The 27,651-nt window shown below is 47.2% G+C and overlaps 1 protein-coding gene across 1 annotated transcript; it reads right to left on the bottom strand.

The window, feature by feature from the left end:
• Positions 1-24,035: 24,035 nt before the first annotated feature.
• LOC105494507 (high mobility group nucleosomal binding domain 2) lies at positions 24,036-27,593 on the bottom strand. Its single transcript, XM_071097992.1, has 6 exons — positions 27,386-27,593; positions 26,480-26,524; positions 26,286-26,315; positions 25,870-25,920; positions 25,338-25,433; positions 24,036-24,889 (listed from the first exon to the last, which is right to left on the bottom strand). The coding sequence occupies exons 1-6, from the start codon at positions 27,398-27,400 to the stop codon at positions 24,854-24,856; spliced, it is 273 nt and encodes a 90-aa protein (XP_070954093.1). The 5' UTR covers positions 27,401-27,593; the 3' UTR covers positions 24,036-24,853.
• Between the last annotated feature and the right edge of the window lie 58 nt (positions 27,594-27,651).

Below are 27,651 nucleotides of genomic sequence, written 5' to 3' on the forward strand. Positions count from 1 at the left end.
ATCTTTTTCTTTCCCCTTTTTCATCCCTTTTTCTTTTTGTTCTACTATCTGGAAGATTTCTCCAAATTTATCTTCCAACCCTTTCATTGAATTTTTAAATCCCAAGGACTTTTTGTTGGTGGTGATGTTTCACTGTTTCTTTTGTTTGTTTGTTTTTGAGATGGAGTCTTGCTCTGTCGCCCAGGCTGGAGTGCAGTGGGGCAATCGTGGCTCACTGCAACCTTCGCATCCCCGGTTCAAGTGATTCTTCTGTCTCAGCCTCCCGAGTAGCTGGGATTACAAGTGTGCGCCACCATGCCTGGCTAATTTTTGTATTTTTAGCAGAGATGGGGTTTCACCATCTTGGCCAGGCTGGTCTCAAACTCCTGACCTTGTGATCTGCCTGCCTCGGCCTCCCAAAGTACTGGGATTACAGACGTGAGCCACCGTGCCCGGCCTTGACTGTTTCTTTTAAAATAACATCCTCTTCGGCTGGGCGTGGTGTATTTTTGTATTTTTGTATTAAAAAAATACAAAAATTAGCCGGGCATTGTGGTGCGCACCTGTAATCCCAGCTACTTGGGAGGCTGGGACAGGAAAATTGCTTGAACCCACGAGGCGGACGTTGCAGTGAGCCAAGATCGCGCCACTATACTCCAGCCTGCGTGACAGAGCAAGATTCTGTCTCCCAAAAAAGTAAATAAATAAAATAACACCCTCTTCTTGCATCACAGATGTAATATCTTCTCTTCTCTCTCTGAAGATGTTAAAGGTAGGTCTTTCTTCTTGGCTTGGTCAGATTTCCTTTAGACAAAACTTTTCCTGCTCTCTTACCTAGGGAGCAAAGCCATGGCGGCCAGCTTTCTGGGAGCCAGTTTGGGAAACGGGGTTGGCATGGGATCTCAGCATTCACAGTGTGTGTGTTCACTTCATCTCCTGATATGGGGAGAATCTCCCCGCCCTCAACCATGCCTGTGATCTCTCTTTCCAGTGATCCTGTTTTCTCCTCTCAGAGAATAAACCTCCAGTGTTCGGCCAGGATTAGGGAAGCCACCCAGGGACCTAATAATTTTCATCCTTAAACAGCAGGGTCCAACTCCTCTTTATTTGATTCCTCCTCACCCCCATAAACAGGTGCCTCAGCCTTTGGGGGAGTCTGTGATCTGGACTGGGTGGGTTCTTCTCTTTCCCCACATCCAGTTTAGGGGTACAGTTTTCATGGGTTTGCTGTGTAGTGACCACCTGACCATCTGCTTCCCAGCTTCCAAATGCTGTGCACTTGTCTCCTCCCTCATTCTCCCCATCTTGGTGGGTTTATGCCTTAAACAGAATCTCTTTACTGTAATTTCAGTGAGGTTATGGGAGGGAGTGAAATTGGATGTGTATGTTCAATCTACCATAATTTGCAGAGCCTCTATTCCCGCCTAAACCAATACATAGATTAATAATTACAGATTGTGAGAGCTACAAAGGAAACAAACAGGGGACAAGATGAAAACAGGCAGGATGACTCAGACTTGAAAAATGCAGATTTGTGTCTTTAAATATGTGTCTTACTGCACTCCCGTCTGGGCGACAGAGCCAGACCCTGTCTCAAAAAAAAAAAAAAAAAAAGATAAAATATGTGTCTTGCTGCTGTGCAGAGAAGAGATTGTTCAGGAACAAGCAGGGAGTGTGGGAGACAGCGAGGAAGCCACTGAGATCAAGGTGAGGGATGGGGTCGATTGGAAAGGTCATGGCTATAAAGCTAGAAGGAGCCGTTTAGGATTCAGAGAGACTGTGACCTCCAGGAGGACAGGCACCATGTCCATTTTATTCACTGATGTTTACATACCCAGAGCCTAACACGGTCCCTGGCCACCACAGACATTGTAGAAAATGCTGTGGAATGGACATGGTAGGTGAGGAAGAGAGAGGAGTCCAGGATGACCTTCAGGTCCTCTGAGGGCTATGAGTGTGTAGCCAAAGGGAGCCACAGGTAGTGTGGAAGCAGGGGAATGACCAGGTGAGAGCCTTACCTGTGTCATTGGGCCCCTCCACTTTCTGGCCTGTCTCCCACCACACCCCCCACTCTGGCCTCCTCACTCAAGCACTTCCCTCTGCCTAACATTCCCTTTCCCTAGCCCCACTCGTTCAACCTGGCCACTCCACAAGACCGTCGTCCGTCCTGGCCTCAGGAGGCCTCAGTCAAATTCTTACACCTGTTCTTTTTCTGCAGAGCTCTTTTTTTTTTTTGAGACGGAGTTTTGTTCTTGTTGCCCAGGCTAGAGTGCAATGTCGCGATCTCAGCTCATGGCAACCTCAGTCTCCCGGGTTCAAGCGATTCTCCTGCCTCAGCCTCCCCAGTAGCTGGGATTACAGGCATGTGCCACCACGCCCAGATTATTTTGTATTTTTAGTAGAGATGGGGTTTCTCCATGTTGGTCAGGCTGGTCTCGAACTCCTGACCTATGGTGATCCACCCGCCTCAGCCTCCCAAAGTGCTGGAATTGCAGGCGTGAGCCACCGTGCCCGGTCTTCTGCAGAACTCTTACCTCAGTCTGCAGTTGTGCAGCCACTGGTGGGGTTCTATGTTGAATGTCAGACTCCCCCATAGAACATAGGCTTCATGCGCGAAGGAACCTGCCTGTTTTGCTTGTCATTGTGTCCACAGCACCTAGGACTGGACCTGGCACACAGAAGAGGGCTCAATAAATAGTTGTTGAATGAACTAAAGTGTCATCTTGCAAAACTGGTAGGACAGGGAAGAGGCTGAGGGGAGACCACAGAGGAGGCATGGTCATAGCCGGGAGGGAGAGGCACAGTCCGGGCACAAGAGGAGCAGAAGCTCCGAGAGAGGGTCATTGTGGGGATTAAATGAGCACGTGGAGACCACTGTATGAGTGCTATTCCTTCCCTTCCTGAAGCCTCTCTGCTCAGTCTGGGTCCACTGTTTCTCTGGTCATTGGTGGGCACAAGGGAGTAGAGGTGCTTCTTTGGTCTGGCCTGGGACTGAAGACAAGAAGAAATATAATTTCTTATGATCTTCTTTCAATAGATGAGGAAGCCAGGCCTCAGAGAGGAGAGGTCACTTGCCCAAGGTCACACAGTCAGGGACAGAGCCAGGATTAGAACCCGAGCCTACTCAGACCCTGAGCCTAGGGTCTTCCCTCTGTGCCTCCCAGCATGCTTTTGACCCCTCTGTGGGAGGTTGGGAACATTTCCTTCACCAGGAGATTCACAATGCTCTTCTTCCAGATCTAAGATACGCACACAACTCCCTTAGAAACCCAAGAATGAAGCTGGGCCTGGCAGCTCATGCCTGTAATCCCAGAACTTTGGGAGACTGAGGTGGGCAGATCATTTGAGGTCAGGAGTTTGAGACTAGCCTGGCCAACATGGTGAAACCCCATCTCTACTAAAAATACAACAATTAGCTGGGCATGATGGCGCATGCCCCTAATCCCAGCTACTGGAGAGGCTGAGGCAGGAGAATCGCTTGAACCAGGGAGGTGGAGGTTGCAGTGGGCCAAGATCACGACACGGCACTCCAGCCTGGGTGACAGAAAGAGATTCTGTCTCAAAACAAACAGATGGGCGTGGTGGCTCATGCCTGTAATCTCAACACTGGGAAGCCGAGGCGGGTGGATCACCTGAGGTGAGGAGTTTGAGACCAGCCTGGCTAATGTGGCAAAACCCTATCTCTACTAAAAGTATAAAAATTAACCGAGCATGGTGGCGGGCACTTGTAATCCCAGCTACTTGGGAAGCTGAGGCAAGAGAATTGTTTGAACCTGGGAGGCAGAGGTTGCAGTAAGCTGAGATCATGCCACTGCACTCCAGCCTGGGCAACAGAACGAGACTCTGTCTCAAAACAAACAAACAAACAAAAAACCCAGAAATCCAGGAATGAGGGTCACCCCCTTTCCTCCCATCTCCTGTGCTGGGTCAGAGCCCGCCTGCAACTGTGGCTTAGGAGCTAGTTATAGACCCCAACCTCCACCCCAATCTCCAGTGGACTTGGGATGGCCAGAGAGGGGGAGTTGGGGCACAAAGGCAGGCCCGGGATGGTAAGGGTCCTGGAACCAGGTGGTTTCAGGTTTGCATTCAGCTCTCCACTACCTTACTAATTTACCTTGGCTAAGTCACTTCACCGCCCTGAGCCCCATGTTATTCAGTTGTAAAATGGTTGGGGAAAACCCCTCTTCTTAGAGCTCTTCTGAGGTTGTTGACTTGAGTTTGGTGCCCCATAGACACCCAGTCCATATTTATTGAGTGACTGGCTGGTTGATCAAATGCATGTTAGAGGTTTGTTAGCACAGGGCTTGGCTCTCGGGGGTTCCTGCTGTGCTTCTCCTTGGTGCCTGGCCCTACTGTGTGCTGCCCCTTTAATGCAGTCACCTCTCCAAGCCTCAGTCCTATCCCACAAGGTCCTTCAGCCTGTTGGGCCACCCCGACCAGGCGATGCTGCTATGACAAACCAGCCCTCCCCTTTCCCCTATTTATGGTCTCTTCAATGCTTTCCAGCCAAGCCTCACCCCCAGCTTATATCCCTCATTGTCCCACCTGTGGCCTTGCTTATGACCTCCGACTTGAAGCTTGTCTCTTTTCAACCTCTTGTGTTTGCCCTCAACCACAGATGACTTGGTCTCATAACATTATTTGGTTGCTGTATACCATCCAACAGTCAAGGCCTGGTTTGACAAATTATAACACTGCATATTATGGGTATCCACGGCACACAGCAGTTAATAACTTAATTGATGAACTCAAAATGCCCGAATTCAAGTCCCAGCTCGACCACTCATTGGCTCTGTGACTTTGGGAAAATTATTTACCTTTTCTGCATTTCAGTTTGCTCATTTATAAAAGGGAATAACAAATAGCCTGGGCAACATATTGTGACCCAGTCTCTACAAGAAATAATAAAACTAGCCAGGCATAGTGGTGCATGCCTGTGGTCCTAGCTACTTGGGAGGCTGAGATTGAGGATCACTTGAGTCTAGGAGTTGGAGGCTGCAGTGAGCTATGATCCAGCCTGGGTGACACAGCAAGGCTCTGTCTCTTCAAACTTTTTTTTTTTAATTAAAGAGAGTATTTTAAAAAATTTTTTTATTTTTATTTTTTTATTTTGAGGCGGAGTCTCACTCTGTCTCCCAGGCTGGAGTGCAGTGGCGCGATCTCAGCTCACTGCAAGCTCCACCTCCTGGGGTCATGCCATTCTCCTGCACAGACTCTGAGTAGCTGGGACTACAGGCGCCCACCACCAGGCCCGGCTAATTTTTTTTTGTATTTTAGTAGAGACGGGGTTTCACCGTGTTAGCCAGGATGGTCTCAATCTCCTGACCTCGTGATCCTCCTGTCTCGGCCTCCCAAAGTGCTGGGATTACAGGCGTGAGCCACCGTGCCCGGCCTTTTTAAAATTTTTATTTTTATTTATTTATTTTTTTTAGAGATGGGGTCTCATCATCTTGTCATCTTGGCCAGGCTGGTCTTGAATTCCTGGGCTCAAGTGATCCTCCTGCCTTAGTCCTCCCAAAGTGCTAGGATTACAGGTGTGAACCACCATGCCCAGCCAAGACTCTGTCTCAAGAAAATAATTAAAACATAAACATAAAATAAAATGGGGTTGGGCATGGTGACTCACACCTGTAATCCTAGCACTTTGTGAGACCGAAGTTGGAGGATTGCTTGAGCCCAGGAGTTTGAGACCAGCCTGAGCAACATAGGAAGACCCCACCTCTACACACAAAAAAACTTAAAAATTAGCTGGATGCGATGGTGCTCATCTGTAGTCAGGAGGCAGAGGTCGGGGGATTGCTGGACCCCAGGAGGTCAACTTGCAGTGAGCTGTGATCCCACCATTGCACTCCAGCCTGGGTGACAGAGTAAGGCCCTGTCTCAAAAAAAATTAATTAAATTAAATTAAATGAGATAACAATAGTTTTTACCTGGTAAGGTTGTTGCTAAAAAATTAAATGACTTAAAATGGAAGCTCTATAAGGGCAAGGATTTTGTTCACTGCTGCATCCCCCATGCCTAGCCTAGTGACTGGCACAGATAAGCTATTCAATAAATGTTACAAGTGTGTGGAGTAGCAATGCACATAAAGCAGCGCTGTCAAACAGAAATATAATGCAAGCACACATGCAGTCTTCAGATTTCTAGTAGCCATGTGAAACTAAAAAGAAATGGGAAATTGGCCAGGCGCAGTGGCTCACACCTGTAATCCCAACACTTTGGGAGGCCGAGGTGGGTGGATCACAAGGTCAGGAGATCGAGACCATCCTGGCTAACATGGTGAAACCCTGTCTGTACTAAAAATACAAAAAATTAGCTGGGTGTGGTGGTGGGCGCCTGTAGTCCCAGCTACTCAGGAGGCTGAGGCAGGAGAATGGCGTGAACCCGGGAGGCGGAGCTCGCAGTGAGCCGAGATCACGCCACTGCACTCCAGCCTGGGCAACAAAAGCGAAACTCCCTCTCAAAAAAAAAAAAAAAAAGATTCATTCTTACTGTAATCTTAGCAACCTCAGTGTATAATTTTTTTTTTTTTTTAGACGGAGTCTCGCTCTGTCACCCAGGCTAGAGTGTAATGGAGCGATCTCCGCTCCCTGCAAGCTCCGCCTCCCGGATTCAAGCCATTCTCCTGCCTCAGCCTCCCGAGTAGCTGAGATTACAAGCACGCGCCCCCATGCCCGGCTAATTTTTATATTCTTTTTAGTAGCTACAGGGTTTCACCATGTTGGCCAGGCTGGTCTTGATCTCCTGATCTCGTGACCCGCCCTCCTTGGCCTCCCAAAGTGCTGGAATTACAGGCTTAAGCCATCGTTCCGGGCCTGATTTTTTTTTTTTTTTTTTTTTTTTTCCCTGAAGTAGAGAACTTTCACCTTTTCACTTAAAGAAAGAAAGCACTTTGTGGCTTCTCTTCGGCATATCCACATTATGAGTATCACTCCTCCTGTGCTTTGAGGGCTTTTTTTTTTTTTTTTTTTTTTTTTTTTTTTTGAGACAGAGTCTCGCTCTGTCACCCAGGCTGGAGTGCAGTGGTGCGATCTCGGCTCACTGCAATCTCCGTCTCCCGGGTTCACGCCATTCTCCTGCCTCAGCCTTCCAAGTAGCTGGGAGTACAGGCACCCGCCACCACGCTCGACTAATGTTTTGTATTTTTAGTAGAGACGGGGTTTCACCGTGTTAGCCAGGATGGTCTCTAGACCTTTTGATCCGCCCGCCTCGGCCCCCCAAAGTGTTGGGATTACAGGCGTGAGCCACTGCGCCTGGCCTGAGGCCATTATTAAAATAAGGGCTACTTGAACACAAGCACTGCAGTACCCGACCAGCGATCTGATAACCGAGAGGGCTCTGAAGTGACCAACGGGCAGGGAGCACAGACAGTATGGACATGCTGGACAAAGGAATGATTCATGTCTTAGGCAAGAGGGAGAGAGATGGCGCAAGATTTCATCATGCTACTCAGAATGGCACATAATTTAAAATTATTATTTCTGGAAATTTCCAATTAAAATTTTCAGACCTTGGGCAACTGAAACCACGAAAAGTCAAACAGAGGATTAAGGGGGGACTACTGTACCTGACAAAAAGAAAGGCATTTTACTTCACTGCGTATCTGGAAGGTGGGAGCTCTCAAATTGGCTTGACAGCTCAGTGCTGTCCCAGGCTTTCCTCTGCTCTGCTATCGTCAGTGTATTGGCATTTGACCTTAGGGTCATAAGGTGGTTGTTGCAGCTCCAAGCTTCAGATCCGCATAAATATCTCAAGGAGGAAGCAAGGAGGGAAGGAGCAATAAATCCTTCTCTTCTAGAAACTCTTTTTCCCCTCAAGAAAATCTTTCTCAAACTTCGGGCGGGCACAACAATCACCTAAACAGTTTTCTTTTGTTTGTTTGTTTTTGTTTTTGTTTTGTTTTTGAGATAGGGTCTCACTGTTGCCCAGGCTGGAGTGCAGTGGTGTGATCATGGTTTACTGCAGCCTCCACCTCCTGGGCTCAATCAGTCCACTCACCTAAGTCTCCCAAGTACCTGGGATTACAGGTGCATGCCACCACAGCCAGCTAATTATTAAAAATTTTGGGCTGGGCACGGTGGCTCACACCTGTAAACCCAGCACTTTGGGAAGCCGAGGTGGGTGGATCACAAGGTCAGGAGATCGAGACCATCCAGGCTAACATGGTGAAACCCCGTCTCTACTAAAAATACAAAAAATTAGCTGGGTGTGGTGGTGGGTGCCTGTAGTCCAGCTACTCGGGAGGCTGAGGCAGGAGAATGGTGTGAACCCAGGAGGCGGAGCTTGCAGTGAGCTGGGATTATAGGCGTGAGCCACCACGCCCAGACTTTTCTTTTCTTTTCTTTCTTTTTTTTTTGAGACGGAGTCTCGCTCTGTCGCCCAAGCTGGAGTACAGTGGCCGGATCTCAGCTCACTGCAAGCTCCGCCTCCCGGGTTTACGCCATTCTCCTGCCTCAGCCTCCTGAGTAGCTGGGACTACAGGCGCCCGCCACCTCGCCCGGCTAGTTTTTTGTATTTTTTAGTAGAGACGGGGTTTCACCGGGTTAGCCAGGATGGTCTCGATCTCCTGACCTCGTGATCCGCCCGTCTCGGCCTCCCAAAGTGCTGGGATTACAGGCTTGAGCCACCGCACCCGGCCTCTTTTTTTTTTTAAGACAGAGTTTTGCTTTTGTCACCCAGGCTGTAGTACAGTGGCGTGATCTCAGCTCACTGCAACCTCCCCATCCTGGGAAATTCTGCTGCCTCAGCCTCCCGAGTAGCTGGGATTACATGTGCCCACCACCACGCCCAGCTAATTTTTTGTATTTTTAGTACAGACGGGGTTTCATCATGTTGGCCAGACTGGCTTCAAATTACTGACTTCAGGTGATCTGCCGACCTTGGCCTCCCAAAGTGCTGGGATTACAAGTATGAGCCACCATGCCCGGCCTCATTTATTTATTTTTTATGTTTTGAGAGAGTCTTACTCTGTCTCCCAGGCTGGAGTGCAGTGGCACGTTCTCTGCTCACTGCAACCTCCACCTCCTGGATTCAAGCAATTCTCCTGCCTCAGCCTCCCTAGTAGCTGGGACCACAGGCGCCTGCCACCACACCCGGCTAATTTTTATATTTTTAGTAGAGACGGGGTTTCTCCATATTGGCCGGGCTGGTCTTGAACTCCTGACTTTGTCCTTGTGGTCTGCCTGCCTCGGCCTCCCAAAGTGCTGGGACTACAGGTATGAGCAGGAGCCACCGTGCCGGTCTTTTTTTTTTTTTTTTTTTTTTGAGACAGAGTCTTGCTCTCTCACCCAGGCTAGAGTGCAATGGCACGATCTCAGTTCACTGCAACCCCCAGCTCCCGGGTTCAAGCGATTCTCCTGCCTCAGCCTCCTGAGTAGCTGGGATTACATGCACCCGACATCATGCCCAGCTAATTTTTGTATTTTTATAGAGAGGGGTTTCACCATGTTGGCCACCAGGCTGGTCTCGAAATCCTGACCTCAGGTGATCTGCCCACCTCAGTCTCCCAAAGTGCTGGGATTACAGGTGTGAGCCACCGTGCCCGGCCTGTATATCTTTTGTTAAAGAAGGGTGTATTCACATCCTTTGCCAGCTTCTAATTAGGGAGTGTGTGTGTGGGTTTAACATGCTCCTCAGGAAAGTATTTTTTCTGGGTTGTTTTTATTGTTGAAGTATAAGAGTTCTCTTTCTTTTCTTTTCTTTTTTTCTTTTCTTTTCTTTTCTTTTCTTTTTTTTTTTTTTGAGATGGAGTCTTGCTCTGTCACCCAGGCTGGAGTGCAGTGGCACGATCTCGGCTCACTGCAACCTCTGCCTCCTGGGTTTAAGCAATTCTCCCTGCCTCAGTCTCCAGAGTAGCTGGGACTACAGATGACCGCCACTGTGCCCGGCTAATTTTTTTGGAATTTTAATAGAGACGGGGATTCGCCATGTTGGCCAGGCTGGTCTCAAACTCCTGACCTCAGGTGATCTGCCTGCCTCGGCCTCCCAAAATGCTGGAATTACAGGCGTGAGCCACCTTTTCTTTTCTTTCATTTTATTTTGAGATGGTCTTGCTATGTCCCCCAAGCTAGAGTGCAATGGCGCAATCTCGGCTCACTGCAACCTCCGCCTCCCAGGCTCAAGAGATTCTTGTGCCTCAGCGTCCCAAGTAGCTGGGATTACAGGCATGCACCACCTCGCCTGGCTAATTCTTGTATTTTTAGTAGAGACAGGGTTTTGCAATGTTGGCCAGGCTGATCTCGAACCCCTGACCTCAGATGATCCAACCACCTCAGCCTCCCAAAGTACTGGGATTACAGGCGTGAGCCCCTGTGCCTGGCCTCAGAGTTCTTTCTATATATGTATATATGTGTGTGTGTGTATATATATATATAGAGAGAGAGAGTTTTTTATGTTTGAGACAGGGTCTTACCGTGTCTCCCAGGCTGGAGTGCAGTTGTGCAAACACAGCTCACTGCAGTGTTGATCTAGGCTCAAACAGTCCCCCCTTGTAGCCAGGACTGCAGGCACACAGCACCGTGTCCTGCTAGTTTTTTGTTTTGGCGGGAGTTTTTGAGGCAGAATCTCAACTCTGTCACCCAGGCTGGAGTGCAGTGGTACAATCTTGGTTCACTGCAAACTCCGCCTCCTGGGTTCAAGCGATTCTTATGCCTCAGTCTCCTGAGCAGTTGGGATTACAGGCATGTGCCACCATGCCCAGATAATCTTTTTTTTATTTTTATTTTATTTTATTATTTTTTTTTTTGAGACGGAGTCTCGCTCTGTCGCCCAGGCTGGAGTGCAGTGGCGCGATCTCGGCTCACTGCAAGCTCCGCCTCCCGGGTTCACGCCATTCTCCTGCCTCAGCCTCCCGAGTAGCTGGGACTACAGGCGCCCACAACCGCGCCCGGCTAATTTTTTGTATTTTTAGTAGAGACGGGGTTTCACCGTGGTCTCGATCTCCTGACCTTGTGATCCGCCCGCCTCGGCCTCCCAAAGTGCTGGGATTACAGGCGTGAGCCACCGCGCCCGGCCTATAATCTTTTTTTTAGATTGAGTCTTGCTCTGTCACCAGGCTGGAGTGTAGTGGTGGGATCTTGGCTCACTGCAACCTCTGCCTCCCGGGTTCAAGCGATTCTCCTGTCTCAGCCTTCCGAGTAGCTGGGATTACAGGCGCCCGCTACCATGCCCGGCTAATTTTTCTACTTTCAGTAGAGACAGGGGTTTCACCATGTTGGCCAGGCTGGTCTTGAACTCCTGACCTTAGGTGATCTGCCCGCCGCCTCCCAAAGTGCTGGGATTACAGGCTTGAACCACCTAGCCATGCCTTTTTTTTTTTGGTCTCCCCTGTGTCACCCAGGCTGGAGTGCAGTGGTGTGATCTCAGCTCACCACAACCTCCACCTCCTGGGTTCAAGCAATTATCCTGCCTCAGCCTCCCAAGCAGCTGGGATTACAGGTGTCTGCCACCACACCCAGTTAATTTTTGTATTTTTTAGTAGAGACGGGGTTTTGCCATGTTGACCAGGCTGGTCTTGAACTCGTGACTTCAGGTGATCTGCCCACCTTGGCCTCCCAAAGCGCTGGGATTACAGGCATGAGCCACCAACCCTGGCCTAATATTTGTATTTTTAGTAGAGACGGGTTTCGCCATGTTGGCCAGGCTGATCTCAAACTCCTGGCCTCAAGTGATCTGCCCACCTCAGCCTCCCAAAGTGCTGGGGATTACTGGCATGAGCCACCACACCGAGCCTGAGTTCTTTATATATTTTCCATATTAGATACTTATAAGATCTGTAATCCCCTCATTCTGTGTGTGTGTGTGTGTGTGTGTGTGTTTTGTTTTTGAGATAGAGTCCTGCTCTGTCACCCAGCCTGGAGTGCAGTGGCATGAACACTGCTCACTGCAGCTTCAGTCTCTGAGCTCAGGTGATACTCCCCCGTCAGCCTCCTGAATAACTGGGACTACAGACGTCTCATGATGCCCAGCTAATTTTTAAATTTTTTTGTAGAGACGGAGTCTAACCATGTTGCCTAGGCTGGTCTTGAACTCAAGGAATCCTCCTGCCTCAGCCTTCTCGAGCATTGGGATTACAGGAGTAGCCACTGTGCCCGGCCCTTCTTCACTTTCTTAATACCGTCCTTTGACAAACTAAGTTTTTAATTGTGATGAAGTCCGGTTTACTTATTTCTGGTTACCTGTGCTTTTAGCGTTATATCTGAGAAACCATTGCCTAGTCCACAGTCATGAAGATTTACACGCATGTTCTCCAAGAGTTTTAAATAGTTTTAGCTCTTCACTTTGGATCTTTGATCTATTTTGAGTTAATTTTTGTATAGTGTGTGAGGTAGGAATCCAAGCATTTCCTCCTTTTAAAAACTTTTCTTTTTTTTTTTTTTTTTTTGAGATGGAGTCTAGCTCTGTTGCCCAGGCTGGAGTGCAGTGGTGTGATCTTGGCTCACTGCAAGCTCCACCTCCCAGGTTCACACCATTCTCCTGCCTCAGCCTCCCAAGTAGCTGGGACTACAGGCGCCTGCCACCGCGCCCGGCTAATTTTTTTTTTTTTTTTTTGTATTTTTAGTAGAGACGGGGTTTCACTGTGGTCTCGATCTCCTGACCTCGTGATCCGCCCGCCTCGGCCTCCCAAAGTGCTGGGATTACAGGTGTGAGCCACTGCGCCTGGCCTAAAAACTTTTCTAGACCTCTTTCTGGGCTAGAACTTCTAGTTTCCGAGATACCATTCCTCCAGCCCCTTTGCAATCCCCTCCTCTTCAGTTTTTCCTCATGATGTCATCTAGTGACTCACATTTGCATCCCTTCCAATCTCTCTTGAGGTCAGTATTTCCGTCAAACTCCTGTGTAGTCCCATCCAGATGTACCACAGGCACCCCAAACTCAACATGACCAAAATTCAACTCTCCTTGCTCTTCACAAGCCCACCTCCTCTACTTCCCCTCAATCTTTTAGAAGTATTACAGGAAAGAGATCTTGATGCAGACCCCAAGAGAGGGTTCTTGGATGGCGAGCAAGAAAGAATTCAAGGCAAATCCACAGTGCAAAGCAAAAGCAAGTTTATTAAGAAAGTAAAGGAGGCTGGGTGCAGTGACTCACACCCATAATCCCAACTCTTTGGGAGGTTGAGGCGGGTGGATCACCTGAGATCAGGAGTTTGAGACCATCCTGACCACTATGGTGAAACCCCATCTCTACTAAAAAATACCAAAAAAATTAGCTAGGCGTGGTGGCGGGTGCCTGTAGTCCCAGCTACTCGGGGGGCTGAGACAAGAGAATTGCTTGAACCCAGGTGGCAGAGGTTGCAGTGAGCCGAGATTGCTCCACTGCACTCCAGCCTGGGCAACAGAGCAAGACTCCATCTCAAAAAATAAAAAAACATTAAAAATAAAAGAAAGGGCCGGGCGCAGTGGCTCACGCCTGTAATCCCAGCACTTTGTGAGGCCAAGGCGGGTGGATCACAAGGTCAGGAGATGGAGACCATCCTAGCTAACATGGTGAAACCCTGTCTCTACTAAAAATACAAAAAAAATTAGCTGGGCCTGGTGGCAGGCGCCTGTAGTCCCAGCTACTTGGGAGGCTGAGGCAGAAGAATGGCGTGAACCTGGGAGGTAGAGCTCGCAGTGAGCCAAGATCGCGCCACTGCACTCCAGCCTGGGCGACAGCCAGCCTCTGTCTCGAAAATAAAATAAAATAAAATAAAATAAAATAAAATAAAATAAAATAAAATAAAATAAAATATAAAATAAAATAAAATAGATAAAATAAGATAAAATAAAATAAAATAAAATAAACAAAAAATAAAAGAAAAGAAAGGAATAAAAGAATGGCTGTTCCATAGACAGAGCAGCCCTAAGGTCTGCTGGTTGCCCATTTTTTTGGTTATTTTTTGATGATATGCTAAACAAGGGGTGGATTATTCATGCCTCCCCTTTTTAGACCTTATAGGGTAACTTCCTGACGTTGCCATGGCATTTGTAAACTGTTATGGCACTGGTTGTGAGGATGACCAGAGGTCACTCTCATTGCCATCTTGGTTTGAGTGGGATTTAGCCGGCTTCTTTACTGCAACCTGTTTTATCAGCAAGGTCTTTATGACCTGTATCTTGTGCTGTCCTGTTATCTCATCCTGTGACTTAGAATGCCTTAACCATCTGGGAATGAAGTCCAGCAGGACTCAGCCTCATTTTACCTAGTTCCTATTTAAGATGGGATTGCTCTGGTTCACATGCCCATAATAAAAGCACCACCACCCATTCCACCCCTCAAGCTAGAAACCTGAAAGTTATCCCAGATTCATCTCTCACTCCCCATCATCACATATTTCTAGTGAGTGTGTTCAGTCATGGTGACTTGACTTTGAAAAAACATCTTTTTTTTTGTCCTGGAGAATTTCAAATGTGTGCAAAAGTAAGATAATACAATGAGCCTCATGCTCCCACCACACAACTTCAACACTTATTAACTTCTTGCGGTTCTTGTTTATACCATTGTCCACATTAATTTCTTAATATTATGAAATACCCAAATTTTAAAATTTCTAACTGTCCAAGTATCTTCTTTTGAAAATGCATTTGTTTGCCGGGTGCGGTGGCTCATGCCTGTAATCCCAGCACTTTGGGAGGCCGAGGCAGGTGGATCACAAGGACAAGTTCAGGAGTTCGAGACCAGCTTGGCTAACATGGTGAAACCCCATCTCTACTAAAAATACAAAAAAAAATTAGCCGGGCGTGGTGGCCTGTAGTCCCAGCTACTCAGGAGGCTGAGGCAGGAGAATGGCGTGAACCCGGGAGGCGGAGCTTACAGTGAGTTGAGATCGTGCCACTGCACTCCAGCCTGGGTGACAGAGCGAGACTCTGTCTCAAAAAATAAATAAATAAATAAATAAAATAAGAATGCACTTGTTTGAATTAGAATCCAATCCAGGTCCTTGGCTGGGCACAGTAGCTCACAGCTATAATCCCAGCACTTCTGGAGGCCAAGGTGGGAGGATCATTTGAGGTCAGGAGTTTGAGACCAGCCTGGCCAATATGGTGAAACCATCTCTACTAAAACTACAAAAATGCTCTGGGCGTGGTAGTGCCCGCCTGGAGTCCCAGCTACCTGGGAGATTGAGGCAGAGAATTGCTTGGACCCAGGAGGTGGAGGTTGCAGTGAGCCAGAACACGCCATTGCAATCCAGCCTGGGTGACAAAGAGAGACTCCGTCTCAAAAAAGAAAAAACAAACAAGAAAGTCCAATCCGGGTCCATACATTGCATTTGGTTGGCATATCTCCTACATCTCTTTGAGCCTGTAGATTCTGTCTCCATCCCTGTTTCTCCCACTCTGAGCTTTACTGATTATATCTCTATATGTAATTTCTAACCATTTTCTCTATTGTTTGTATATCCTGTTAATTAGGGATGTATCTGGAGGTGTGATTGGATTCAGATTTTGTGGCAAGAAAACCTCACAAAAAGTGTGTTGTCATGATGTCTGGTTGGCTTTCTTTTTGTATGTTACAGCCATTAAAAACACCTGCCTTCATTAATTCATCAAGGGTTGTAAAATGGTGATGTTCTAATTATTCCTTATTTATATGGTACCTGAAATACTTATAAATGTTCACTCATCTGTTGTTTGGTTACCCAGAGTTAAAGTTCACGTTGGAAAAAGAAAATAAATATCCAGATATTCTCTTTCTGCCATTTCCAAAATAAGAGTTGGTTTACTAGTATCCTCCTTAGGTGACTAGTAAGTTGCTTAGTATTTTTAGTATCATGATCACTAAATTGAATATATTTCATGTGTTTCAGTTCACTGCAATTATTCAACTTACTGATGCTCAAATTGTCCTTATTTTTGGCCAGTGGGATCTGTGTAAGTTGGCTCCTGAGACCTTTTGATACAACCTTAGTAGTATTTGACAACTTCCTTGCTATCTAACATGATAGAAGTTCCAGACTTATCTTGTATATTTCTTGCTCCAAACCTGGAATCAGCTATTTCTAGGAACAAACAAACCCTGGTTCCTTTTAGTGGTGATTGGCATTACAAGACCAAAATCTAACTTCTAGAATGCCTTGTTGCCACTGTGTTTGGGGGGACAGAGCATAAGGCACATGTTTTGTTTTTTTGTTTTGCTTTTTTGAGACCGAGTTTCATTCTTGTTGCCCAGGCTTGAGTGCCCAGGCGCGATCTCAGCTCACTGCAACCTCCGCCTCCCAGGTTTAAGCGATTCTCCTGCCTCAGCCTCCTGGCTGGGATTATAGGCATGCGCCACCATGCCTGGCTAATTTTGTATTTTTAGAAGAGACAGGGTTTCTTCATGTTGGTCAGGCTGGTCTCGAACTCCTGACCTTGGATGACCTGCCTACCTCAGCTTCCCAAAGTGCTGAGATTACAGGCATGAGCTATCGTGCCCCGCCAAAGCCCTTTTTTTTTTTCTGAGATGGAGTCTCACTCTGTCACCCAGGCTGGAGTGCAGTGGTGTGATCTCGGCTCACTGCCAGCTCTGCCTCCCAGGTTCGAGCGATTCTCCTGCCTCAGCCTCCCGAGTAGCTGGGACTACAGGTGCCTGCCACTGTGCCTGGGTAATTTTTTGTATTTTTAGTAGAGACGGGGTTTCACCATGGTCTCGATCTCCTGACCTCATGATCCACCCGCCTCAGCCTCCCAAAGTGCTGGAATTACAGGCATGAGCCAACGTGCCTGGCCAAGGCACATGTTTTAAGATAAAATACATCTTTTGCTCTACAGATATTTCCAATTCAAATCAAGACTTAAGAATTTATCTCACATCTGTATACCTTTTGTCAACACTGAGAATCCATTTTCAGTGATACCCTGAATTATAAAATTAAGAGTATCATAATTACTCAGTTCTTTTATCCCATATTACACAAGAGTATTAGAATAACAAAAGGCAGGCTGGCACAGTGGCTCACGCCTGTAATCCTAGCACTTTGGGAAGCTGAGGTGGGCAGATCACCTGAGGCTGAGAGTTCAAGACCAGCCTGACCAATCTGGAGAAACCCCATCTCTACTAAAAATACAAAATTAGCTGGGTGTAGTGGCGCATGCCTGTAATTCCAGCTACTCAGGAGGCTGAGGCAGGAGAATTGCTTGAACCCGGGAGGCAGAGGTTGCAGTGAGCCAAGATTGTACCATTGCACTCCAGCCTGGGAAACAGAGCAAGACTCCATCTCAAAAAAAAAAAAAGTTTTATTTGTTTACTTATTTTTTGAGACAAGGTCTCTCTCAGTCACCTAGTCTGAATTGCAGTGGCACAATCTTGGCTCACTTCAACCTCTGCCTCCCAGGTTCAAGCGATCCTCCCACCTCAGCCTCTCGAGTAGCTGGGACTACAGGCACACACCACCATGCCCAGCTAAATTTTTTTTTTTTTTTGAGATCGAGTTTCGCTCTATTGCCCAGGTTGGAGTGCAGTGGCGCCATCTCAGCTCACTGCAAGCTCCCCCTCCTGGGTTCATGCCATTCTTCTGCCTCAGTCTCCCAAGTAGCTGGGACTACAGGCGCACGCCACCACGCCCGGCTAATTTTTTATATTTTTAGTAGAGACGGGGTTTCACCATGTTAGCCAGGATGGTCTCGATCTCCTGACCTCGTGATCCACCTGCCTTGGCCTCCTAAAGTGCTGGGATTACAGGCGTGAGCCACCGCGCCCAGCCATGCCCTGTTAATTTTTAAAACAATTTTTGGTAGAGATGGGTTTTCGCCATGTTGTCCAAGCTGGTGTTGAACTTCTGGGCTCATACGATCCACTGGCCTCGGCCTCCCAAAGTGCTTGGATTACAAGCATGAGCCTTCGTGTTCAGCCCACTTAAAATATAGTTCTTTTCTTTTTAAAAAAAAAAATAGAGACAGGGCTGGGTGTGGTGGCTTGCAGGGCAGATCACATGAGGTCAGGAGTTCAAGACCAGCCTGGCCAACATGGCAAAACCTCATCTCTACTGAAAATACAAAAATTCGCCAGGAGTGGTGCTGTGTGCCTGTAGTCCCAGCTACTCGGGAGTCTGAGGCAGGAGAATCACTTGAACCCAGGAGGCAGAGGTTGCAGTGAGCTGAGATCGTGCCACTGCACTCCAGCCTGGGTGACAGAGTGACACTCTGTCTCAAATAAATAAGTAAGTAGAGACGGGGTCTCACTATCTTGCCCAGCCTGGTCTCTCACTTCTGTGCTTAAACAATCAATTCTGCCTCAGCTTCCAAAGTGCTGGAATTATAAGTGTGAGCCACCACGCCTGGCCTATAGTTCTTCATATGCAGTCTTTTTCTTACTTTTTAAAATTATGTTTTTTTGTTATTTAGGAATGTTTATGTTTTTAGGAAAGTTTTTGTTATTTAGGAAAGTTTAATAATAGGATTATTAATATAAATATGTAATAATCTTAGTCTTTTCCAGCCTGAGACTTCTAATCCATTGACACATTTTTTTTTTTTTTAATAGAGACAGGGTCTCACTATGTTGGCCAAACTGGTCTCGAACTTCTGGCCTCGGTGACCCCCTGGCCTTTGTTGATCCTCTTGCCTATGTTGGCCAGGCTGGTCTTGAACTCCTGGCCTCAGTCATCCTCTTGCCTTGGCCTCCTGAAGTCCAAGGATTACAGGCATGAGCCACCACACCCAGCCGATTAACCTAACTCTCACCTTTTCTCCACCAGTCACCTCCTGTCTTCACATACCTTCTTTGTCAGCTTAGATTCTATGGTCCAGCACGAAGGGAGTTAGACACTGAACGCCCTTCTCTATCACACTTAACCCAGTACTTAGCTGGCACCTGTACCCAAACAGCTGGACATTGCATAAGAGTACTACACCATCGTGCTAACTAGACGCACCTCATAGTTACAACCGCAGATTTCAAATGGGCCCTCAATACTGCAAAACTCTCTAATTACACTTCCCTAATATAGGCACCTTTCCTGTCTTGGATAGACTATTTCACACCTTCACCTCATTCCCATCTCCAACCTCCTGCTTTCTTCACCCTCATCAGCAATTTCCCTTCATACTTCATGGTGATAGAAGATGTGGTGAGAAGAGAGCTACCTTGTCTTCCCACCATCTCCTCTACTACCTACCTGCAGCACAGTGCACACGCCCTTTGGGTCCCTTCCTATGATGCGGGAAATCTCTAAAGCCAAACTTTCAACTTGTGATCAGGACCTATCCCTCTGCTCCTCTAAGACTAAGCCCACAGGTACCTCCTCACTTGCCTTATCCATTACTTCTATTGGATCATTCTTGCACCTCCCAAATAAAGTGTCAGCTTTTAAATTGTTTAAATATATTTTTAGGGGGCATACATGAAGTTGCATTATGTGGATACTTTGGTTAGTGTTGAAGTCTGGGCTTTTAGTGCAACCATCACCTGAAAAGTGTGCATGTATGCACTGTATCCATCAGGTAATTTCTCTTTTTTTTTTCTCCCCCCCGAGATGGAGTTTCACTCCTGTTGCCCAGGCTAGAGTGCCCAGGCGTAATCTCGGCTCCCTGCAACCTCTGCCTCGCAGGTTCAAGCAATTCTCCTGCCTCAGCCTCCCGAGTAGCTGGGATTAGAGGCATGCACCACCACGCCTGGCTAATTTTTTAATTTTAGTGGAGATGGGATTTCTCCATGTTGGTCAGGCTGGTCTCAAACTGCTGACTTCAGGTGATCCGCCCACCTTGGCCTCCCAAAGTGCTGGGATTACAGGCATGAGCCACCACGCCCAGCCTCCATCAGGTAATTTCTCATCCCTCACCACCCTCCCACGTTTCCAAGTCTAGTATTGGCATTTTAATCCTTTCCTCAGTCACCTCTTTCCCAACGGCCAAGGTTAACACCAGGATGAGACACAACCTAGTCCACGCCACCATTCTCTTGGGGACTAGTGCATCAGCACACCTGTGAACTTAGCAACGCAGTTTTTGGGCCCTGCTTCAGACCCACAGAGTCAGAATCCTTGGAGATGCGGCCTAGGACCATGGCTTTAAAAACTGTTTAGGGCCAGGCACGGTGGCTCACGCCTGTAATCCTAGCACTTTGGAGGCTGAGGCAGGTGGATCACGAGGTCAGGAGTTTGAGCCCAACCAGTTCGAGACCAGCCTGGCCAACATGGTGAAACCCCATCTCTACTAAAAATACAAAAATTAGCTGGGTGGCCGGGCGCGGTGGCTCAAGCCTGTAATCCCAGCACTTTGGGAGGCCGAGACCGGCGGATCACGAGTTCAGGAGATCGAGACCATCCTGGCTAACACGGTGAAACCCCGTCTCTACTAAAATACAAAAAAAAAAAAAAAAAAATTAGCCGGGCGAGGTGGCGGACGCCTGTACTCCCAGCTACTCGGGAGGCTGAGGCAGGAGAATGGCGTGAACCCGGGAGGCGGGGCTTGCAGTGAGCTGAGATCTGGCCATTGCACTCCAGCCTGGGCAACAGAGCTAGACTCCGTCTCAAAAAAAAAAAAAAAAAAATTAGCTGGGCATGACGGCACACATCTGTAATCTTGGCTACTTGGGAGGGTGAGGCAGGAGAATTGCTTGAACCCGGCAGCAGAGGTTGCAGTGAGCCGAGATCGCACTACTGTACTCCAGCCTGGGCGACAGAGACTCCGTCTCAGAAAAACAAAAAACAAACAAAAACTGTTTATGTGGCTGGGCATGGTGGCTCATGCCTATAATCCCAGCTCTTTGGGAGGCGGAGGCAGGAGGATCACTTGAGCTCAGGAGTTTTAGACCAGCCTGGGCAACATAGTGGGACCTTGTCTCTATGAAATTTTTATTTTTATTTATTTTTTTGAGACGGAGTCTCCCACAATGGAATGTTATTTGGAAGTACAAGTTATTAAATACATACGACATGGAAGAACCTTGAAAACATGCTAAGTGAAAGAAATCAGTCGAGAAAAACCACAGACTGATTCCATTTAGATGAAATATCCAGAAAAAGTCTAGAGACAGAAATTAGTGATTGTCTAGGGATGGGGGGAGGAAGAAATGGGGAGTTAACTGCTAATGGGCATGGAGTTTTAGGGTGATGAAAACATTCAGAGGCTGGGCAGGGTGGCTCATGCCTATAATCCCAGCACTTTCGGAGGCGAAGGCAGGCAGATCACTTGAGGTCAGGAGTTCAAGACTTGTCTGGGCAACATGGTGAAACCCTGTCTCTACCAAAACCAGAAAAAAGTAGCCAGCCGTGGTTTGTGCCTGTGGTCCTAGCTATTTGGGAGGCTGAGGTGGGAGCTTGAGCCTGGGAGACAGATGCTACAGTGAGCAATGAGCTGAGATCATACCACTGCAATCCAGCCTGGGTGACACAGTGAGACCACTCCATCTCATAAAGAAATATATATATATAAAATATATGTATATACATATAAAATATATGTATATAAAATGTGTATATACACACGTATATATATACACACACACACGTATATATTCCAGAATTAGTGGCAATAGTTATACACACATACATACACATATATATTCCAGAATTAGATAGTGGCAATAGTTGCACAATGTTGTGAATGTACTAATACCACTGTAGTATATGCTTTAAAATGGTGAATTTTGGCTGGGTGTGGTGGCCAGCACTTTGGGAGGCCAGGGTGGGAAGACTGCTTTGTGCCCAGGAGTTGAATACCAGCCTGGGCAACACATCAAGACTCCATCTCTTAAAATAATAATAAAGTGGTGACGTTTAATGGCATATGATTATTTCTCAATTTAAAGAAGGGGAAGAGTAATTCTCAGCAGTGTTAACTGCTGCAATCAATCAGGCCAGGCCTGAAGAGACCATGCAGCAGGCTATCCACACAACAGCCATTTTCCTCTATCATGATCCCTCCTCTATTGAATTCCAACAATCCTGACTGGTCTAAGCAGATTCTGTGGTTTCACTCCTCTTGCTACGATTGGTTTAGGAATGGAGAGGTAATCCAGATCTGCCCAATGAAACACAGGCTGCTATGGTACTTGAACGAAATATTTCATTATTCTTTTTTTTTTTTTTTTTTTTTGAGACGGAGTCTCGCTCTGTCGCCCAGGCTGGAGTGCAGTGGCCGGATCTCAGCTCACTGCAAGCTCCGCCTCCCGGGTTTACGCCATTCTCCTGCCTCAGCCTCCCGAGTAGCTGGGACTACAGGCACCTGCCACCTTGCCCAGCTAGTTTTTTGTATTTTTTTTAGTAGAGACAGGGTTTCACCGTGTTAGCCAGGATGGTCTCGGCCTCCCAAAGTGCTGGGATTACAGGCTTGAGCCACCGCGCCCGGCCATATTTCATTATTCTTAAATACAGGGAAAAAAGCAGCAGTCCTCCAGCCTCTTGCCATTGGTATGGCAAGTTACAATGCCTGGAACAACTGCCTTGAAGGTGAGGTGGCTGGAGAACATGTTGAGGGCAGCAGAGCAGAAAGATGGGAAGCCCACCTGGGTCCTCACAACTGCCCAACCTCGGGACCTGTATCAGATGAATCCTCTAGTTAGTGCCATTTATTTTACTTTTTTTTTTTTTTTTTTTTTTTTTTTACTTAGAGCCCAAGCATCTGGTGACTTTTCCTGAGATCGTAAGAATGGGCCTGGAGACAGTGCTGGCACTGAGCATGCTACTATGGCTGTCTTAGTGAATGGTCCTTACCACGTTTTGATGTCTGGTTTGGTTTTAGGCCCAGCTACTTTCATGGTCCAGAGCCAGTCAAATCAGTATTTTCCAGGAAGGGAAAAAAAAACTCCAAAAAGTTCAAGCTCACCCTACTCATCGTAATTATTTGGCAACAAGAAGAGGGCCAGAAAATAAGTAAAAACAGACTATCAAGTTTAACCTCAGCCAGTTGCTTCACATCTGAGCCTCACTCTCAACTACAAAATGGGGCTACACCTGTATCTCACAGGACTGACTCAAAGATTAAAGCGCATGAGGCAGAGATGCTAGCATAGCTCAGGGCTCAGCAGACTTGCCACCGACAAAGAACCCCAGCTATAGCTTTCTCAAATTCTGCAACCTCTGCTCAAATAGCAGCCTACTACCCCTGACCACTCTGACATCTCTGTTTCCTATGGAAGAGGACACCACTTTTAGAAAGAAAATTACCCATCTACAACCTAGAATGACTTCAGCAATAATGAAAATGGCTAGTAATTGGCTACATGGACAGATGGTATTTTATCCTGAATGTCTGTCAGAGATGACTTTTTTCTAGTTGAGGGTCTGAATCCTGACTCTGCTGCTCATGAGATGTACACATAACCTTCAACAAGTTTCTTCATCTGTGCCTGCTTCCTCATCCATGAGTGTGGTACTTACATTACACAAACGTCTCAACACTTGAGAGATAATACACAAAAAACCTCATGAGCTTAACTGATACTTTTTTGACCAAGGGAATGGACAAGGCAATTGTAGTCTCCAACTTTCTTTATTCCTGTCCAATACAGCCAGGAGGTCTGTGAAAGCAAATTTAAGGTGCAAACATCAATTTGTTACAAGTTCCATATTCTAACAAGTAACTTTTTGCCATTTCACTTAGAGAAACGTGGGGTTCTCTGCATCTCCAAACTAAAGAATCAGGAAAGACCCCATTCTGTCTTTGCCTGCAGGTCTACTTAGAGCAAAGTGTCATCTACCTTACAAATAGACAATTGTGCACACATTCACAGGGGCACAGGCCCTCTCTGACATGAGTCTATTAATTTACTAATTTTATAGAGGTTGCAAATGCAGATGGAAGTAGAGAGGCTCCTGTCAGCTACCAAGGCAAAACCTCAGATCTACCAAAAATCTGCATTTAATACACTTCATGTATTCGGAGTCATGCAAAAAACAAACACTGCAGGGAATGCTGCATAACCAAGTACAGAAATCACTCCATACTCCCAGCCTTTCACCACTAGCTAAATCTACTCCTGGAATCCTTCCTAACTCCACCTAGCACTGTGTGTTTTGGAAACTGACTATTAATCAGTGAAAGATCATCATTAGACTGTACACAGAATACCTCAAAGCAGAATGCACCCTGTTCCAAGAGACTTGGATAAACCAGGTTACCCCACTTGTGGGAAAAGATCAGAGGCAGCATTCCAAGCCAAACTGTATCCAGCTTTATTAAAGATACTTTCCATAAACAATCATGGTATTTCAGGCAGGACATGGGCAGACAATCGTTAACAGTATACAACAACTTTCAAACTCCCTTCTTCAATGGACTACCAAAAATCAGAAAGCCACTATAAAACCCAATGAAGTCTTCATCTGATGCTCTGAACAGGGAAAGTTTAGAGTGAGGGTTGACATTTCACATTTAGCATGTTGTTTAACAACTTTTCACAAGCCGACCCTGACTTTCAGGAAGTGAAATGAAAATGGCAGAATTTATCTGAAGATCCACAATCTAGAAATGGAACCAATGCTGTTTTGACAGGTGCCATCTCAGTGGCATCACTGGAAAGTCCAGATTGCCTGACACACTGGTAACCAATGACTACGGGTCAGGTCCCAACAGATGTCTGGGCTTAAGGGAGTTAAGTCTATGCTGAAAGATGGAAAGGGAGAAGAGGACATAAAAACAAATTTGTTTTTCCATACCACAAGGCTTTTGTGCCAAGGTGGCCATGTGTGTCAAAGTCAGGGACTCCCTCCTCCTGGGAACCAAGAGGAAGTCTCTCAAAACTAGAAGGGAAAGGTGTTTTCCCCACATTAATCCAGCTTTGGAGACATTCTATTAGTGACATATGCCCCTTCCCCCAAAAACAACAATGAAGTGTTCTGTGTGCTAACAACATAGCTTTAAAAAAAAAAAAAAAAAGTAAAACAAAATTCTGCATTTTTATAAAACTTGATAAAAAATAGTATTTCAAACTGTACAGTCACCAGAAGTACACAGTTATCAAAAATGCACACACTTCACTTGGCATCTCCAGCACCTTCAGCTTTCTGTGCCTAAAAGAAAACAGACAAATTAATGAATGTGTAGATTTCAAAACTATCTTTGTTCACATTCCACCTACAGCATCATTTTGCTCCCAGGCCAAAGTTCAGGTTTCAGGTTCTGAGACTCAGTATTTCTTCTGAGAATGACTTACTAGGTAACTATGCTAAGTCACCTCTCCTCTGGGCCTTATTGTAAAACTGAGGTAGGAGGAACACCAGAATTAGAGACCTGAAGTTACTTCTAGCTTGAAAACTTTATGTAGTATAAAACACAATGCCCTTCAGCTGACAGTAGAGATTTCAAGAATCTAGGACTTAAAAGTTAACAGGAAAGCCACAAGCAGATTCTGGACCAAATGGTACATTTGGAGTGATATTAAAAAAAGGCAATTAAGTTTTTGAGATCAGCAACTAACCGAATGAGCAAATCTAACGAAGGGTGAAACAGCAGTTATACCTGGTCTGTTTTGGCATCTCCGTTTTCTGCAGGGTTATTCCCCTCCTTGCCAGCATCAGCTTTTCCCTTTTTCCCTTTGGGTACCTTCTCTCCCTTCTGAAAAAGGGGAAAAAATAGAACTATTTCTCCCCATTTCATATTCCCAAGGTATGGTCTGCAAAGTTCTGCACAAGGTAGGATTGTTTACTGAAGATAAAACACAAACCCTTGATCAGTTGACAAGAACAACTGATCAAAACTAGGCTAAATTATATGTAATTTGCTATAATCTTTACTACTTAAAATTTCCTATCTAAGTAACAGAAAAATAAATCAGTTTAAACCCTGGGGTATTTAATATTTAAATACATATTTTCCTACAAACTAACGAAACAATTCTTGATCATGAAACCAACGGTATGAATGACAGGGATGAGGCAAACTATCCAGTTTATAACCTCCATTAATGGAGGCACCATTATGCTAATTAAGTTAAGGCACTAAGGACAGTCCTCATTCTGTGAAAATGATCAGTTCCAATGTTAGCACTTACCTTTGCAGGGGCCTTTTTAGGCTTGGGCTCTGGCTTTGGAGGAGCAGGTTTCTTTTTTTTGGCAGGAAGAGAGGAAAAATTGAACATCAGTACAATGGACTGAAGAAAACCACCCACGACCGACCAACCAACCAACCAACCAAAAGTACCAAAGGCAGAGAAGTTTCTCCTCCTCAAAGTTTTTGTGGCTGGCTTTCTTCTAGAATGTTGGATCTCCAGAAGCCCACTCAAATGTCCCACTTTGGCTACAGGCATCAAAATTTCAGAACCAGCAAAACCCAAAGGGGCAAGAGTCCGAAGTAGAGGCAATCATTCAAAACCAGGCACTAACCATAACTCATGGGAAGCAAAGGGAATTGTTTTTTGATGTTTTTTGGTTCAGGGACAAATACGAAAATTCAAAAGCATACACTTACAGCAGACAACCTCGCGGATCTTCTCTGTGGCTATTAAAGACAACGAGAAAGTTAGAACAGGTAAGTCGCTTTGAAAAGTTTGGTATCAACTGGCTCTAGATTATAGGAGTGTAAATTCAGGACACAGGTTAATCACCGAGTCCAGTGGCCTCTGCTAGTCCAAGGCTTTGACCCTTGAAGAGAGAATGACTTACTTCGTCCTTCACCTTGGCTTTATCTCCTTTAGCATCCCCTTCAGCCTATAAGAAACAAGAACAAAACACTGCAGCTTCTGACGTGGTTCTTAGTTCTTTCCTAAACTTTAGAGTGCTAACAAAGAAAACTAAAGCAGTCGTCCACACAACTTTTTTAGGACATAAACAAATGAGTGAGCCCGACGTTCGTATAAGAACGAAGCGCGCGCAGGAGCCCCAGCTCGCCGACCCCGAGAAGCCAGGGCTGAAGCCGGAGCGCAGCCGGGGAGGGCAGCCGAGCCCGCACCACCGCGCCAGGCAGGAGCAACAGCTGCAGATGGCGCAAACAAACCCCCTCCGGAGGCGGAGCCCAGCGCCGTTGCCATGGCAGCCGTCGAGGGCGGGAGAGGGAGGCGCGCGCAGCCCGGGGAACTCGTGGGCGGCGGCAGCGCGCGTCTCGTGCGCGGGGAACGTGGGCGAGGGGGCGGGGCCATACCACACAAGCCCCGCCCCCTCACGGCGGCGGTTTTTTGGCGGCAGCGCGTTCCCCCGCCCGCCAACCCCGAGCGCCGCCTTCCCGCCCTTTCGGGTTTGAATTGCCCGCCCGCAGGGAGGGGAGGGAAGGGGCCCTGGCGATGGGGGAGGGGGCACGAGGCGGGGGCGGCGAGCCCGAGGAGAGCGGGATAAACAGCCGCCAACATGGCTCCTCCCGCCGCGGCCGCCGCTCCTCCAATATGGCCTCTGGCGCCCGCGGGCAGCCAAGCCACTCAGGGTTAGCCCCGAGACGCCCGAAACCGCCTCGAGCCCCCGCGCGGGGAGGCCGCGCTAGCTCCTGCCCGGCGCCGATTCTCGCGCCCTGCACCAGGGAGGCGGCGGCGGCGGCGGCGGCAGTGGCGGCCCAGCGCCTGCGGCCCTCGCGCCACGTACCTTTCTCTTGGGCATGGTGGCGACGGCGGCGGGACGTAGGTGCTGGACGCGGGATGCAGCGCGCGCGGGCTTTGGTCGGTCCGGGGGTCGTTCTCGCCTCTTCCTCTTCACACTGCTCGGGCTCCGGGGGGTTTATAAAGTTTTTATAGCGCTGGGAGCCCCGGACCGGTTAGAACCGGATTTCACCTCCCGCCGCCGTTCATTGGCCCAGCTGGGGTCACGTGGGCGGGGTTTAAACTCACCTCCTCTGGAGGGAGTGAGGAGGG

Source organism: Macaca nemestrina, chromosome 1 (genome assembly GCF_043159975.1).
Source record: "Macaca nemestrina isolate mMacNem1 chromosome 1, mMacNem.hap1, whole genome shotgun sequence".
NCBI classification, from domain to species: domain Eukaryota; kingdom Metazoa; phylum Chordata; class Mammalia; order Primates; family Cercopithecidae; genus Macaca; species Macaca nemestrina.

Coding starts and splice junctions, on each gene's coding strand:
- LOC105494507 (XM_071097992.1), bottom strand. Junction 25,921..26,285: donor GATCCGCGAGGTTGTCTGCT/GTAAGTGTATGC, acceptor GCCAAAAAAAAG/AAACCTGCTCCTCCAAAGCC. Junction 25,434..25,869: donor CTAAAAAGGCCCCTGCAAAG/GTAAGTGCTAAC, acceptor CCCCTTTTTCAG/AAGGGAGAGAAGGTACCCAA.